Source organism: Magnolia sinica, chromosome 4, assembly GCF_029962835.1.
Source record: "Magnolia sinica isolate HGM2019 chromosome 4, MsV1, whole genome shotgun sequence".
Taxonomy (NCBI): Eukaryota; Viridiplantae; Streptophyta; class Magnoliopsida; order Magnoliales; family Magnoliaceae; genus Magnolia; species Magnolia sinica.
The window spans coordinates 79,030,077-79,047,435 of NC_080576.1; the positions used below are offsets into that span (position 1 = coordinate 79,030,077).

The 17,359-nt window shown below is 39.8% G+C and overlaps 1 protein-coding gene across 1 annotated transcript in view; it reads left to right on the forward strand.

Annotated features, from left to right (window-relative positions):
* Positions 1-16,429, forward strand: part of LOC131243261 (LRR receptor kinase BAK1-like) — a 36,437-nt gene extending 20,008 nt beyond the window's left edge. Inside the window, exons 4-11 of the mRNA XM_058242469.1 lie at positions 5,107-5,250; positions 10,921-10,992; positions 11,099-11,170; positions 11,257-11,366; positions 12,366-12,500; positions 12,929-13,270; positions 13,470-13,864; positions 15,544-16,429. Coding sequence (XP_058098452.1) covers positions 5,107-5,250; positions 10,921-10,992; positions 11,099-11,170; positions 11,257-11,366; positions 12,366-12,500; positions 12,929-13,270; positions 13,470-13,864; positions 15,544-15,861 — 1,588 coding nt within the window. The 3' untranslated portion in view covers positions 15,862-16,429. The remainder of the gene's footprint in view (positions 1-5,106; positions 5,251-10,920; positions 10,993-11,098; positions 11,171-11,256; positions 11,367-12,365; positions 12,501-12,928; positions 13,271-13,469; positions 13,865-15,543) is intronic.
* Positions 16,430-17,359: the final 930 nt, after the last annotated feature.

A 17,359-nucleotide genomic window follows, 5' to 3' on the forward strand; every position in this document is an offset into this window, starting at 1 on the left:
AGAGAGAGAGAGAGAGAGAGAGAGAGAGAGAGAGAGAGAGAGAGAGATGCATCCAAAAGTTTTCCTATCATGAGGATCACCTAATGCAAATATCAGTTCAATTCATTTGTTCTGTAGGCCACACCCATATCTTCTTATTATATTAGTGGTTATGCATTGTTTTCTATGGTATGACCCACCTAATGATTGGATCGTGGTAATTTTTGCACTAGATGGTACTCATGGTGGAGCCATCTATTCAAAGGCTTGGATATCACACACGTGGTAGGTTAGAACTTATCCACTGTTTGGGCAGTAGTGTCTAGCAATTTGGAGTCTATGCATCACATCCACTTCGACCATCACATGCGCCGCATCCTATGTTTGGCCCAATGCCCAAAATTTTGGTTAATTCAAAACTCAAGAAGTGTTGTAAGGAGATACCCACCCATTAAAACTTTCTCGATTGTGTGTAGGGTCCAACATGGTGTGTATATGCCATGTAATCCGTTCATCAGACACTTTACACTATTGAAGGGACATCCAAAAAATCAAACCATTTCAGAACATAGGTGGATGGTGTGCCACACCATGTGAATATAGAGGGTCAGGCATGATTTTACATTTTCTCCTATGGTGTGGCCAACCTGAGTTTTGGATTGGTCTGATTGTTGGGCTCCAAGGTGAACCTAAGGGTGCGCGCATCCGTAGACACATCACGTTGAGGCCATGATGTACCATAATGGCCGTTACATGACAGTAATGGTGGCAACTGTTGTGTTACTAGGTCTTAATGGCCATTATGGAAAAAAATGACCTGTAGTGGCTGTAATGGTCTGTTATGGGGCTGATACAGGCTTTCTTACAAAAAACAAAAAAGGCTGTCCCATTACGGCCCATATCGTAATGGTAACAGTGGTGGCCGTTATGGCCACCGTTTCTGTCAGGAAATACCTTGGTCGAGGCCCACACAACTCAACAGCACTGCAGGTTATTGTATGTGTGTAGGAATGATCACATGGAGATAACTCCACTAGAGGTTCTATGGAGTCAGCAAAAGTGGGCCCTATGCGATATCCATGACATCTAATTTATCCATTAAACAATTACTCCTGTATTTCGCTAGAGGCCCAAAATTCAAGCAGTTACATGATTCAACTGGGCCACACCATGGGGAAACAGTTGAGAGGGTATGTCCACCCTTGATTGCATTAGGGGCCCACTTGAGTGTTGGAATGACCTGATTTTTTGGCTGTACTTTCATCTAGGGTGGACGGGTCATATGAATGGAATGGTGGCCATATAAATAGCACGATGAACCCTAAAGTGTGAACAATAGGCATCCCCTCTCAACTCTTCCCGGTGGTGTGGTCCACTTGGGTCATGGATTGGACTGATTTTTTTCCTTAGGAGTCAACATCAGAGGACATGTCTGATGAATGGATTGGATGTCGTTCACACATCACATGGGGCCCACTTCTACTCAGATCTCTATTGGAGTTGACTCGATGTGATTAGTACTGGTTGGGTGATAACCCCCTTTAATGGTAATCTTTTCCAGGGATTTTTCTTTTCTAAAATTTCTAGGGGGAATGATGTCAACTGCTTAGGGGCATGCATTAGTGGGATGAATGTCATATTTGCATGAATTTAGGGTCGATTTGGGGGCTTGTGAGTGGTCCTCAAGTTGGGGACTCTTCATTTAATTTAATTTTAATTTTTTCTTATAGTTACTTGGGGGTGGAATGATGTCAAATGCTTAGGGATATGCATTAGTGGGATGAGTGCCATTTATTGCATGAATTTCAGGCCAATTTGAGGGGTAAATCAAGCTTGTTAAGTCAATAAAATCATCAAACTCTTCATTTAATTTAATTTTAATTTTTTCTTATAGTTACTTGGGGGTGGAATGATGTCAAATGCTTAGGGATATGCATTAGTGGGATGAGTGCCATTTATTGCATGAATTTCAGGCCAATTTGAGGGGTAAATCAAGCTTGTTAAGTCAATAAAATCATCAAACATGCCGAGGTAACATTCTTACTAAAGAGTGGACTATTACACCATCATAAACATGTTGGAAACCACAAAAAGAATAATATTTGGAATCCTCTAAATATTTTAAAATTATCTGATATTTTTCTGGAGTTTTTTCTTCTTCTTCTTTAAAAAAAAAAAACAACCATTACAGGGGGCATAACAGCCTTCACACTGTTGATATGCTTATTGGTTTTGGTGGGCACCAATACTCCCACAGAAACCAAAACGGCACACCCTGGTTACAGCCGTCTTATGGAATTCCTTGCTGATGGGAGTTCAAAACCATTTCACACAATGTGCGCAAAGTTCCTTAGAGTTGAGGCAACATGATCGGTGCTTGTGTTGGTTGTATTTGTATTGGGGAATTTATACAAAGGTAACCTAAATAACCAATCATGTACATTTTCCGTCCTAAATTGCATGATCTAGATTATGGATCCAAATCAGGGTGTCCTGTATCCGTTACGATACGGCTGTATCGGCCGATACGTAATGGTAATGGCCGACACCGTTACGTGATACAGGGTCGAAACGGGCACTCCCCTCCCTGTAACGGTTGTTATGGGCAAAAAAGAAAAAAAAAAAAAAAAAAAGGGAAAAAAAAAACATACTTTTTTTTTTTTCTTTTCTTCTTCTCCTCTTCCTTCTTCTTCTTCTTCTTCCTCTTCTTCTTCTTCTTGGACTGCTGTGGCTGCGGCCGCAGCTGCGGATTCTTCTTCTTCTTCTTCTTCTTCTTCTCTCTCTCTCTCTCTCTCTCTCTCTCTCTCCCTCTTCTTTCCCTCTTTTCTTTCTTTCTTTCTCATTACTGGTGGGTCCAGCCAGCTCGCCCTGATTCGACTAGGCTCAAGCAGCTCCAAACGAGTCAGCGATTCGTCCCAAGTCCACGAGCCAACTCGACAGCAACCCCATGAACAATGTGCTTGCACTATTTTGTTACACGGTCCACTGTAATGTTTATTTTTCATCTAACCTGTTAATTGGGTCACACTGACGTGGATGAAGGGAAAACACACGTCAGCTTGATCTAAAACTTTTGAAGCTCCCAATAAATTTTTAATGGTGGACATTTAATTATTATTGTTTCTTATGGTGTGGTCCACCTGAGCTTTGGATCTGCCTCATTTTTGGGCTCATGCCATAAAATTATTTGGCAAAATGGATGGACGGCGTGGATATAGCACATTCATCACAATGGGGCCCAAAAAACTTTGACACTCGTTTGCTACACTCCACAATCCGAGTCCCGCCTAATTCGGGCCCTTTAAAAAATGTACACGAGACATGCATTAACTTAAAATTTACCAATTAAATTATGAACTGTAGTTGCTAACTCACAATGCCAAAATCAAATTGTTGGAATAGTTTTAATTGTTAATTTGTAGATGCTTATTTTTTAAAATAGGGCCTTTTGATTTTTTTTCATGATTCACTATCCAATAAATGTCCACCAATTCATAAGTGGGATAATGCCGATAAATTGCATGAATTTGAGGCTGATTTAAGGCATGGATTGGTCCTCCAAGTCAGCCCCAAATTGGCAACGCCATCTACCTGAATTTAATTTCATTTTTTTAAAGAACTATTGGGAGAAATAATATCGAATTGTCAAGTATATAAATTATATATTTAGAAAATTAAATATATGAAATTTGTAGTCAAATTCAGGTTATCTGGTTCATAAATTCATCAGACAGTCCGATACAACTTCTCACCAAAGCGTAGATCGTTACGCTACCATAAACATGTTCCAATTTATAAATGAATGCATATTTGGAATGCTTAGAATATTCTGGATTTAATCCATATTTTTTCATATTTTTTTGGTAAAAAAATAAAATAAAATAAAATTGCACCGTTATGGGCTGTTACACTCCCATATCGCCATTACACCCCCGTATCTACATCGGTATCAGAGGGCACCGTTACGCCAACTGATACCGATACGGGATACCTTTATCCAAATCATTGTTTTTTAAAACATGATATTATGGTCAATCTTATTGTATTAGGTCTTAATTTAAATTTATATTAAAAAATGTAGAGAGATTTATTATTTGATTTTCTAATATCAGGCATATACAATATAATACCACACGTGAGAGATTTCTAGAATAATATCACTTCATATATTGATTTGGATATATAATGTATATGTAGATGTTCTAGGCCAACCCACATGATCCTACCTCTAGCAACCATGTACTAGAGGACGTAGTGTTCTGCCAAACCATTCTCGTGCCATGTACTGGAATGACCAATGATTTAGGTGACCTTGGTTTGTCCTTTATATTAGATCTTTAGATGGGTGCTTCTGGATGGGATTTAGCTTTATCTACACCTACAAATTTGATTGCCTGTATGTGATCTTTGGCATGGGTCCCTTTTTCAAGACTATCTCATCAAAATGTCTTCTAGAAAAGCAGTGCCATTAGGATAATTGGTCTTATCAAATGTAAGAAGAGTTACTTCCTCTCCCAAAAAAAAAAAAGCGCTGTCATAATGGTCATTTTTTCATAGCAAATAATTGTTTACCTAACATGATAGACAAAATAACAGTTTATAACTAAAGGGATTAATGGCAATCATGAACATGCATAAGCAAACTCCACACCTTATGACACTGCTTATACAATTTATGTTCTCATGTCTAAAACTTTGTATTGAAAATAAATCTTGCTTTCTTTTATGCTCTGTATATGTATAATATGGAAGGAAGATTTTTATCATAAACATATTAATGACAGTCATGAAATTGCATAAGCAAACTCCACACCTTATGACACTGCTTATACAATTTATGTTCTTATGTCTGAAACTTTGTATTTAAAATAAATCTTGCTTTCTTTTATGCTTTGTATATGTATAATATCAAAGGAACATTTTTACCATAAACATACATGGGTGTGTTATTTCTAAACTTTAAGCATTTGTCTTCATTAATGAAATCGTTATTGATCAAAAAGGAAAAAATGCATATGGTTAGAGAAATCAAGAAAAATTAGTTTCTTCTTTAGTCAACTATGTTGTTTTGTATCATGAAGTAATCCATGTCAAGTTACAACTTATGATTTAATTTTGTCTTAACAGGGAACTTTATAGCAACAACATAAGTGGGATAATTCCTACTGAGCTTGGAAATTTGACCAACTTGGTGAGCTTGGATCTGTATTTAAACAAATTCACTGGTGTCATACCTGATACATTGGGCAAGCTAACAATGCTCCGTTTCCTGTACGAATAATCATCCTTTTCCTTATTCCCTTGATATTGTAGTTTACTTCTGCATGTTCTTGGTCTTTTGATTTGGCTCTACTTTTAGTAGAAGGCATGATCAGCAGGTAGCAGGTAAGATAGTTTTGATACGTTCTGTTATTTATATATTTAATCACTGTTTTCCAGAGCAACTACATTAAACATGGTTTTGTTTTGGAATTTGTTGTTTTATTATCATTAATTAGGTTCTCTCAGTAATTTGGCTGCTGCTCCTTGTGGTTGATGTTCAGGAGAATTACATGTTCACAAAATGCATTCACACCAATTTACATTTTCCCAACTAACATCCCAAGGATAGTTCTTTGAGCAAATATGAATGGAAGAAATAACTAACTAGCTTTTATTTTTGGGATCATAATTATTTAATAGGATGGAGCTATAGATGCGGCTTTCATAAATGGAATTTGCTATCAGTGAAAATTCTTTAGGATTGTGTTGTCAAGGGCATTGTTCAGAGTTTCTTCGATATTATCGAAATATCCCTGATATTATCCGTATCTCCAGCTCGCTGATGCCAATAACACTGGTAGCGATGCCAATAATACTGGTAGTATCAGAAATTCCAGGTATCAGCAATATATCACCAAGTATTGGCAATATTTTTGACTGTGTAAATTCCAAGTGTCTCTTGTATCGCCATTGCATTGCCAATATTTTCAACCGTGTAAATTCCATGTGTCCCTTGCATCCCTGGTGCATTGGTGATATATTCGATAATATCGCCAATGTATCTCTAATATTCGATATCGCCAAAAATTTGTTTATTAAAAAAAAAAAAAATCATTTCAAATTTTTTTATAGATGCATGGTTGTATGATGAAATGCATGTTTGTATGTGTGCATATTATGCATGCATGGATGGATGGATGGTTAGATGGTTGGTTGGATGAATGGATGGATGTGTGTGTGTGCATGCATGCATGGATGGGTGGATGGATCATGCATTTGTGTTTGTATGTATGTATGTGCATCCATGGATGGATGGTTGGATCCACCATTTTCCCCATGTTTCCCCAATGTTTCCCTAAGTCAACAATGCATGCTTTAGGTTCCATTAAAGGGTAACTTATTATTTGATTCCTAAATATGCAAATATGCGTCTTTTTCGGTATCATTTGATTCTTAAATATACAAATATGTGTATTTTTGCATCTCTTGAAGTTTCACTGAAAAAATCCACCATTTCCCCCATGTTTCCCCACATTTTTGGGAATCGATGATAACCATATTGTTTCCATATCCCCGGCTACCGAAACCTATAGGTTGTAGCATCACCAATACTTCTCAAGGGCAGTGTTTGAAATATCAGTATCGCATCACGTATTGCACCCTTTGGATATGGATAATTATTGGTTATCACTTGAGATATATCGGTTGTATCGTTTATTGTATTGTTGTTGTTGCAAACATGGGAAAACATTGGGAAATTGGTCAAATTTTTCAATGAAACTTCAATGATTGTTAAAAAAGACATCAATACACACTTATAATTCAAAACATTACAAAAAACAAGTGCACATAATAGGTTTTCTTTGTATGGGGTCCTAATCTATACGCTATCTAACTGAATTGATGGAAGTATATTCAAAGTCTATTCATATAATTTATAAATGTAAGAAGACGTGTGGAAACACAAGCAATACATTCAAAAACAAAAGAAGAATCACTAGATCAAGTTACATACATGTTTGATTTTTATGTTTGGACACAGATTGCAACTGATTTGCGGGAAATTGGGAAATTTTTATTTTTATTTTTTCAATTTTCCGCAACTCGGCCCATTTCCTCCAAATCTCGAAATTGAAGCTCCCAATCCATAATTTTTCATGCAAAACACGAAAAATCATGGATTTGTAACAATTGGACACTAATTTAACATGATTTACAGAAAAAAATGATAAAAAATGCTCACCAGATCAAACATGTGAGACATATCCCACTACTTGTGCATTTCGTATTGCACAAGTGGGATAAAAGATATATCATGGGATATATCGGCCGATATCATCAATACTTAAAACATTGCTCAAGAGTAAGGCACCTAGGCAGCCACCCAAAAACCAAAGCAGGGGACACAATATCCCATGCACGCATGATGATGTGTAGGGATCTTTCAGTAGACACTAGGGATTCTAGTGATCTAGACCCGGGATCAGTTGGGGAGCTGCTTTGGGCTTGGCATGGTGGGAGCCCAGACTAGTCCAGGAAAATCCTTTGGAGACTAACTCTCATGGCAGGCCTTTGGATGATCTAGGAAGCTTGAAAATGCTAGATGCTTTAGGAATGTGGACATGGGAGTCAATGAGGTCATTTGTAAAGTCAGTGGTCTTGTTATGGAATTGGCAATGCCAGCTCAATTAGGCTAGCGGTGTTGTTTCCTTCTTGTTTCTTGTGGGGCTTTGCTGTTGCTCTTTTTTCTGGGCTTTGTATTCTTTTCTTGTTGTGGTGAGTTTCTCAATAAAATTTGTCACCTCTTAAAAAAAAAATTAATAGAAAAGATTAAAGGACTATTTATATGTATTCTTACCTATTTTAATGTAGAAATCAAATCCAACAAGCGGCATTCGATTCCATTTAGCGACAAAAAAGATATGTCAACCTTTTTTTTTTCTAGGCTTTCTATGCCCCACAATCTTCAAAAGTCTACGAACTCCCTCAAAAGAAGCAAAACGAGTGATATTCTAATGTATGTGTGCCCTAAATAGGTTTTAAAAACAAAAGAACTAAAGAATTTCACAAAAAAAGAAAAAAAAATGATTTTTTCCATCGTAAGTACTGTTTTCTAAAGATTTTTTTTTTTTTTCAAGTGTTGTCGACAATTCAAGCATGAATCGTACGATTCATACCCAGTTGCGATTTTCATGTATGATTTGAATCGTACATGTGTACGATATGATCCAAATCGTAAAATTTGGATTGTAAATCGTATGATTTTATTAACATTGTTCTCCAATGCTATACAATAAAGAAACCCCTCACTCATAATCGTCAACAACTCCTCACATTTTTTCAATGTTATAAAAAGAGCCCATTCCATCACAAATCATTAACTGTGGTTAGGCTAAAAGTGATATGTCTTTCTAATCCCTTAATCTAGACAACCGACAGGTTTGCTAAGCCCACACATGCATATACAAGGGACACCATCTGCACACCATCACAAGTGCCACCTTGGTAGATAGGTGCAATATCCAAGCCATCCACCAAGTTTGTTCGACCTTGAAGATGTTTTGAGCTAATAATCATGCCAGTTCACTCATCAAGCGGACCGCACCAGCTAATTTCTTCCTTCCATATTCTGTTCTTGAACTGTTGCAAACCTGATTACTGGTCTAGCCTGGTTCTTGAGACAATGTATCCACATAGATGGATCCCCCCTGATGGATAGATTGGACCTCATGTTTATTTGCCACGCTGGCACATGTGGTGGCATGTACGTGAGCTACCTTGTGCATGTGTGTTGGCATAGCAAAGCTCAACAATCAAATAACATCTCTGCAATTTTCTTGAGCAATGTGTCCCCAAAAAGAAAGATGGTTCATGATTCAGTGAGAGCCCCTCATCTGAGGAGGTGGAATATGTGGACTATGTGAATCACAACCGTTTTGAGGATGAGAACTTTGATACTCTCACCATACACAGTATCCAAGTAATTCAAATTAAACTGTCGAACTTATGGGTCCTAGTTTAGATGTATCAATTATCATGAACCAAAAATTAAATTTATTTGATTATCCGAGTACCAGATTGGTGGACATTGATTGGATGATTACAAATGAAAAATATCCAATGGTCCTGTTTCAAGGTACAAGTGTCCATGAATCTAGTGTGAGGATTATTCAAGCAAATCTGATTTTGGGACTGACAGACTATGGTTCTACAATTTAGTCAATTTAATTTGAATTAACGTTATGCCCTATACAATTTCTGGGAACAGGCTTATGGAGCATCTGGAAGAGTATCAAATAACATCCCTAAGAATGAATTGAATCCGTAGAGGCGGACAAGAACTCATTTTAAATTGAGAGATGGCAGTGCACAATTTTGCATTTTACACTCTAACATTTATGAGAAATGATCAATTGCGATTAGGAGTACTATAAGTTGTGGTCTAGTTCCATCAGGACACTTGGACAGCCTGTTCTTTCGATACAGACTGTCCAATATATTCAGCATACATTTCATGGGCCACAACCTGAAACTCAGAGAAAGCAATCCAATCATCCATAAGTTGGCCTTATTTTTATAGTGTCCATTTTCCAACCCATGGATTGGATGGTTAGGATTCTTTGACTTATTTGACTATTAGACTAATAACTAATCCATGATGGGTCGCAGCAAATAGATTTCTCTTGGTTAGGCCTCGATGTGATTTTTTACATGATATCCCTGAGGTATGTTCTAGACTTACTGGACAGCTCATCAAATCATCCAGACTGTCCTAGTGTCTTGATGCACCTAAGAAGACTATAATTTGAGTTGCTCCGAGAGCATTGCATCATCTCCCAACCCTATTTTCTAACACTTCCAACAATATTGATACCCATGCAAGAAAGGCAGTTGTGACTTGTGAGTGCACTTTTCTGGTAGCTATTCATCACATGGGCCAGATATCTCTCTCTCTCTCTCTCTCTCTCTCTCTCTCTCTCTCTCTGTTTGTGTGTGTGTGTGTGTGTGTGTGTTCTGTGTTTGTGTGTGTTATGGATAAAAAATCATGGTATTGCTTCATACCTGGTGGGCCATACATGTAACTTGAATGTGGATCATAGATGAATCTCTTTTAACACTTTATTTCCTTTTGTTCACATGAGGAAAAATTTATGAGTAGAACGGCCTGATTTGTGGGGCTGCATAATCTTCAAAGTGGGAATACAGTTATGAGCAAATTCTATTGTGGCTCTTAAACTATGATCTGAATTATTCAGCTGTTGAACCCTCTTGTAGACGGGCTAATGGATAAACATGACACTGGTTGAACAATCCTACTCAGCTGAACTAATGTCCATCCCACACTTTGTGGGCCACAATTTGGTTTATCAGGTGGGCCCTACTGCGTATGTGTTGTGGTCGAGAAATCAGACCGGCGTAGTCAAAAGGTGGGACACATGTGCCGTGTGTATGGTTGTTTTTCTCTGACCTGCTCACCTGCCTATATTTGGAAATGAAACATAAAACTACAAAGCGGGGCCACCAGATGAGCAGTCAGATCGCATCCACACATGCCACATTGCCTTCGATGGGTCACCTAAAGCTTGGCACAACATCAATGTGCCATGTATAGGGTAAAGCATGTCATCAAATTGAGGGAAAAGTGCTCAGTTACAAAAGCTAACAACTTGAAAGTAGCATCCATCGCACATTATGGTGTCATCCTCTGATGGAATTTAACATCACGGGTGCTAAAAGGGAGGGGTTATACAAATTATATCTTATCATACTAAGATTGCTGAACTTTTTTAAAAAAAAGGAATGGGGTGATTTACAAATATGATGAGTTCAGAGGGTTTATATATATATATATACTGTATTTCTAAAAGAGAGGGTTTTATATGCACATCATATCTTATCATACTAATGATTGCTGAACTTAATATTTTCTTGCTCCGTGACATGTCTGTGGAAGGATAGCCGGCTTAATAACAATAGCCTGTCGGGTCTAATTCCTATGTCTTTAACGGCGATTACTGCACTGCAAGTTCTGTAAGTACATCGCTGTTGTTTCATACATAAAATATGTGGTTATTAGTTTGAAGATGCCCTAGCTTGATAGGATCTTACCATTAACCATTTGTAATGTGGTGTGCAGGGATCTATCCAACAATCAGTTGACGGGAGAAGTTCCATCAAATGGCTCCTTCTCACTGTTCACCCCCATCAGGTCTCTTGATGTTTTATTGTAGGAGTTATAGGAGCTGCGTAACTATGATTAAGAATGGTATTGATTGAAAATCTATTGTTTCACAGTTTTAATAATAACAAGTTATGTGGCGCGGTTGCTGGAAAAGCTTGCCCAGGAGCTCCTCCTTTTTCTCCACCTCCTCCATTTGTTCCACCACCGCCAATTTCATCTCAAGGTGATGACCTTTATTTTCAACCTCTCCTGGTTGTTAGGGGTGCAACTCGGGCAGGTCGGGCTAGGCTGAGGGTCAACCCAAGCACGACCAACCTCAAGACGACCCAAACGATAACCTGACCCGACCTGAATTCCAACTTGAATCATCCATACTTAATCCTAAACCAACCCAACCCTACTAGAACCCACCCAAACCGACCCAAATACATGTGATTATTCCCAACCCAACTGAATTCGCTCAACCTGCAACCTGATTTCAAATCAGGTTGGAATTTTCCAACCCTAACATGACCAGGGGATTTTGATAATGCGACCCAAACTTGGGTTGGGTCAATCGGCTTTGGAGCCAAACCCAAGTTGCAGCCCTAGTTCATGTTATGGAAATATCTTTCTTGCTCAGCCTATCTTGGCCCTCTCTTACCTGGCTGAGCTCGGATTGGTTTTTCCAGGTTTATTTAATACCTAATTCACCTTTAGTCATTCTTTTACACATTCTGTGCCACCTCTGCCCTATTTTTTTCTATTGACCCAGTTGTAACCTCTGTATGCTAGGATAGTTCATTTGCTAAAATGAAAGTGTTTTCGTATGGGATATTCCCAGCTTCACAACCAACCAAGACTTCGTACCATGCTTTAACCCCGATGCCCCCTAATGCACAAGCATCAAGCACTTGCTTTCCATTTTGTTTGGGGAGATGCATGTGGTGAATTATTCCATGCACTGGTCTTGTAATTTTGTTTGTTACATTTCTAGAAGTTTCCGGGTGGAAATGGATAAAACTATCAATTCCAGTTTTGGGATTTAAATAGGACTGGTAAATGATCTTCCTGCAGTCTAGTTGCTCCAGGAACCCCATAAATTTTTGCTTTAAACACTGTTTACCTAGTTGTGATCTGATTGAATTGTACTGGGAGATGCTTTATTTGTGTTTATGATACAAGATCAATGCAAAAGAAGATTTATCATCTCCTAACCTCATGTTGTTGAATATCAATTCAGGAGGAAATAGTGCCTCCACTGGAGCAATTGCTGGGGGAGTGGCGGCAGGTGCTGCTCTACTGTTTGCTGCGCCTGCAATTGCATTCGCATGGTGGCGACGTCGGAAGCCGCAAGAGCATTTCTTCGATGTGCCCGGTTAGTAGGTCAACCAAGAATGGATAGACCAGATATTTCTTTGTGGTAACTAATGTAGGGGCATTTTCACACCAAGCTCGAGTGGGGTCTCCGTGGGATGCAGGGGCACACTCGGGGTGGGCGGGGCCCACAGGGGAGGTCTCGTGTTCGAGACTCCTCACCGGGGGTGATTAATGCACATTTCAAACCAGGCTCGAGTGGGGTAGCCTGTGGGATGCGGGGACACTCGGGGTAGGCGGCCCGTGTGAGGCAGTACCCATGGATTTGGGGCCCACGAGGGGGGTTCGGCCGAGGTCCTAGCCCATGAGATGTGGGGCCTGGGCTATGAGATAAAAGGATTAATTTGTCATGCTCTAATAGTTCGAGCTTTTAGAGCAAGTGGTTAATTGTCCTGCATCAGTAACCTCAATCATATTTTCTGTTTGCAGCTGAAGAGGATCCAGAAGTTCATCTGGGCCAGCTCAAAAGATTTTCTCTACGAGAACTACAAGTTGCAACTGATAGTTTCAGCAACAAGAACATTTTGGGCAGAGGTGGATTTGGGAAGGTGTACAAGGGACGGCTGGCAGATGGGTCGCTTGTTGCCGTGAAGCGGCTCAAGGAAGAGCGTACACCGGGTGGGGAGCTACAATTTCAGACAGAGGTAGAGATGATCAGCATGGCTGTTCATCGGAACCTCCTCAGGCTACGAGGTTTTTGCATGACACCCACGGAACGCTTGCTTGTCTATCCATATATGGCCAAGGGAAGTGTTGCATCATGTTTAAGAGGTATTTACTATGTTTTCTGACACCCTTAATATGATATACTTTCTTATTGCCTTTTGCGATGCCTAATCCTTCTTGTTACTGGAGAATTAATCTAAACAGCTGGTTGGAACTGTGACTTTGAAACAGGACAGCTGTGATCATTGTGCTTGTGTCTGTAGATGCTCTAATTGAAACTGTTTACATTCATGTTTTATTGTAGAGCGTCCGGAATCAGAACCACCACTTGATTGGCCAAACCGTAAGCGGATTGCGTTGGGATCTGCAAGAGGGCTTTCGTACCTGCATGATCACTGTGATCCAAAGATCATTCACCGAGATGTGAAAGCTGCAAATATCTTATTGGATGAGGAGTATGAGGCGGTTGTTGGTGACTTTGGCTTGGCTAAACTTATGGACTACAAGGATACCCACGTGACAACTGCTGTCCGTGGCACAATTGGGCATATCGCCCCTGAGTACCTCTCCACAGGGAAGTCTTCAGAGAAGACTGATGTTTTTGGCTACGGGATCATGCTTCTGGAACTGATCACTGGACAGAGAGCATTTGATCTTGCTCGGCTTGCAAATGATGACGATGTTATGCTTCTTGACTGGGTACCACACTAAACTCTTTCTTTTTTTTGAACGATGATGAATATATTAAAAAGGCCGAAGCCAAAGGAGACAACTATACAAAAATACAAAAAAGTACAACCCCTCCCAGCAGAACTCCCCCAAATGCAAAGGAAGAGAAGATTTAAAAATCTAAGCTTCCACCCAATCCTTGATATTAAGAATTACCCTACTGAAAACTTGCACCAGCCCACTCATTTTGTTGTTGAAGCAGCGTTGGTTCCTTTCCAATCATAAAGCCCATAAAGTCGCTAATAAACTTAAACGTCATTGCCTTTAACTTATCCCCCCCTCCATGCAAACTTGTGAGAAACTCATCAATCATCTTCAGGAACACCCAAAGAACTCCAAAAAATTGTAGAAGAAGATACCAAACCTCCCTAGCAAATACACAATGGATGAATAGATGATCTGCAAATTCCGCATCTTTGAAGCACATCAAGCAAACAGTTGGGAGATACATGTTTCACTTACAAAGGTCATCTATTGTTAGCACTTTGTTTCTGCCTAGTAGCCAACCAAAAGCCGCTGGCTTCATAGGAACACCATAATGCCAAAGGGATGCTGTTGTCGGAATGTCAAAATGATCCTTACCCGAGCACAAGAACCGATAGAAGGATCTCATTAGCCTTTCTTCCCACTTTTACATGGGGCCTGCTCTGGTGGTACTGGTACTACCATAACCTTATGGTGGTAACAGCCACATGTGGGGCCTACGTGATGTATTCACACCATCCAACACATCCATCAAATGCATCACCTCATTAATAACAATTAAAAAAAAAAAAAATTTAAAAAAAAAAACCTAAATCCCAATACTCAGCCCAGTCCAGATCTGAATTGGGCTACGGAAAATGAAACAACTAGGGAGGGAACTCCAACCCTTGAATTTCACAGGGGCACACCTGAGCAGTAAAACAGGATCATTTTGGCCTTACCCTTCATCTGACCCGGATGAAGGGTCTGAACAGCCTATATTCTATATACACAGCACAGTAGGCCCTCACTATAATCAACAATGGGCATGCCCTCCTAACGTGTTCCATGTGCTATTGGCCCACCTTAGTTTTGGATCAGGCTGCTTTTTCTGGGTTTTTCTTATTTTTTATGTGACACATCCGACAAATGGGTTGGATCCCCCGAACACATTACTAGACCTCTCATCTAGTTGGTACAGCTACCAGTACCACTGCAAGGCTATGGTGGTACTGGTACCACTGGAGCTCACCCCATATATATTGGCCATGCTTTTGTTGTGAACTTTATCTTTCATCTACTGCAATTAAGGCTAGCCTTTCTATGCTTTGAATTATTTCCAAGGGTAAGTTGTTTCGGGTCCTTAAAAAAATCATTATTCAAGTTGTGTAGCTGATTTCAGTGGATACCCTGAATTTCGTGAAGACTGGCGAAGTGGGATCACTTCTAAAACAGTGGATTCACTTAGAAAAATTGGCCATTTTCACATTCAACCTACATGTGGACCTGCCATACTCTTTTTGCCAGGCCACATGCATGGTGGGCTCACCTGATGCACATTGTGGATGTCCCCACACGGATGCTAGGTTGGCACTTGTAGCAGTGCATATCAACAAAAGAACTGGAGAAAAAAAAAAAAGTTTCATAAATTGATTGCTGCTTGCCCAACTGAGTGTTGTTTGCAGGTGAAAAGTCTTCTGAAAGAGAAGCAGTTGGAGAAGTTAGTCGACCCTGATCTTCAAGGCATCTATGTGGAAGCCGAGGTGGAGCAGCTGATCCAGGTCGCATTGCTCTGCACTCAGGGCTCCCCAGTTGACCGCCCCAAAATGTCGGACGTGGTGAGGATGCTTGAAGGTGATGGATTGGCAGAGAGATGGGAGGAATGGCAGAAGGTGGAGGTGGTTCGCCAGGAAGTCGAGCTGCTCCCCAACCGGAACCATTCTGAGTGGATCATCGACTCCACCAATGATCTTCGAGCCTTCGAGTTATCCGGCCCAAGGTAACATCGCCACCACAGAAGAAGGCAAGGGGAATTATTTACCCATGTTATTTTTCTTCACTTGCATCCTGTGCCATCTATAAAAGCCCATCTGTGCCCAACAAGTTGAGAAAATCTGTGTATATATGAATCTGCAGGCCATTGTATAATCTGCAATCATTTCTTGATTATGTGTATTGTTTAAGGGATGCCATGTGGCAGTTACCTTAACACAGGAGGTGGTCTGCAGACTCAAGCAGACCACCTCAAGCAAGAAGGCAGTCTAGTCATGGCTGATGCGACAGGGATGGGTGGGGTTTGTAGTAACACGCCTGATGCTAAGGGAGTAAAAAAGAACCTTGGTACTTTGCTTGGCTATGTAAACAATTTGGAGGGTGTTTTTTTTAGTCCTTTTGGCAGGCGTTGAGGGCCTTTTGTTCAGTAGTTTGCTAAGTGTGCTATGAAGGAGAGTATGAGTGTTGTAATAACAAGTGGGGCATTGGAATCCCAGCAGCATGCATCTCCATTTACATGGTGAAATTTGGTTCCATAAAGATGATCTTATGTTTCAGTCAATGAGTATTATTTTCTCATATTGACTCTCACATGGCATTTGATATTTGGATTAGCAACTGAATATTCCTGCAGTGATCTTTGAGATGACTGAGAGAAAGCAGGCTGATGTGTTTTACAATATTCTAAGTACTCTGACCCGGCACTGCAATCTGGAGCAAACTGAGATCTTGCACTTGCAACATTCCAAAATATTCACTGATTTCAGTGATCTAGGAATCCGGGGTTGCCTCTGTCAGCTGAAGGTGAATATGGGTTGGTTAGACAGAAAATCTCTTGGGTGATTAAATTGTATTAATATGACATTATTCTTTATGTGCCACTCCAGTGGAATATCCAAGCCATGAAGAGGGTGGAGCATACTATGAGGATCATGTGAAGTAAAAAATTGAAAGTCCACTCATCAAGTAGGCTACATGTTGATTTGGACCATCTGCCACATTGATCCAATATTATAGCCCATCTGATGAATTGACCAACCCTGGTTTTCATCCCAGGCGATCTTCATGTTGGGGTCCACCTTTTGCACAGCCAGATGTTATGAGCAGAAAAAAAAAATAAAAAAATAAAAATGTTGCATCTTAAGTTAACATACAACATTGTCTACGATCATTTCCGTGATTAGATTAAAAAGAATCCGAATAGTGAGAGGTTTTTCAAAGTAGGGAAGAAGGGCATCTCCTTCCCTACCATTAATTGTCAATGGCAACTGAGGCACTGTGAAAAGATGGACTTATTTGGTACTCCAGCAGGGCAACAATACATTCAAGTGTGCACAGGTTTGCCATATTGGCATGCATAAAAAATACATGCCACAGAGGATCTTAATTTCCCTATTTGCAGCCCATCCGATGGACAGGCAAAATGAGAAATCAATAATATATATATATATATATATATAAAATCCAAATTCCATGAGGATATCCATTGATGGGAATATAGGATGATCC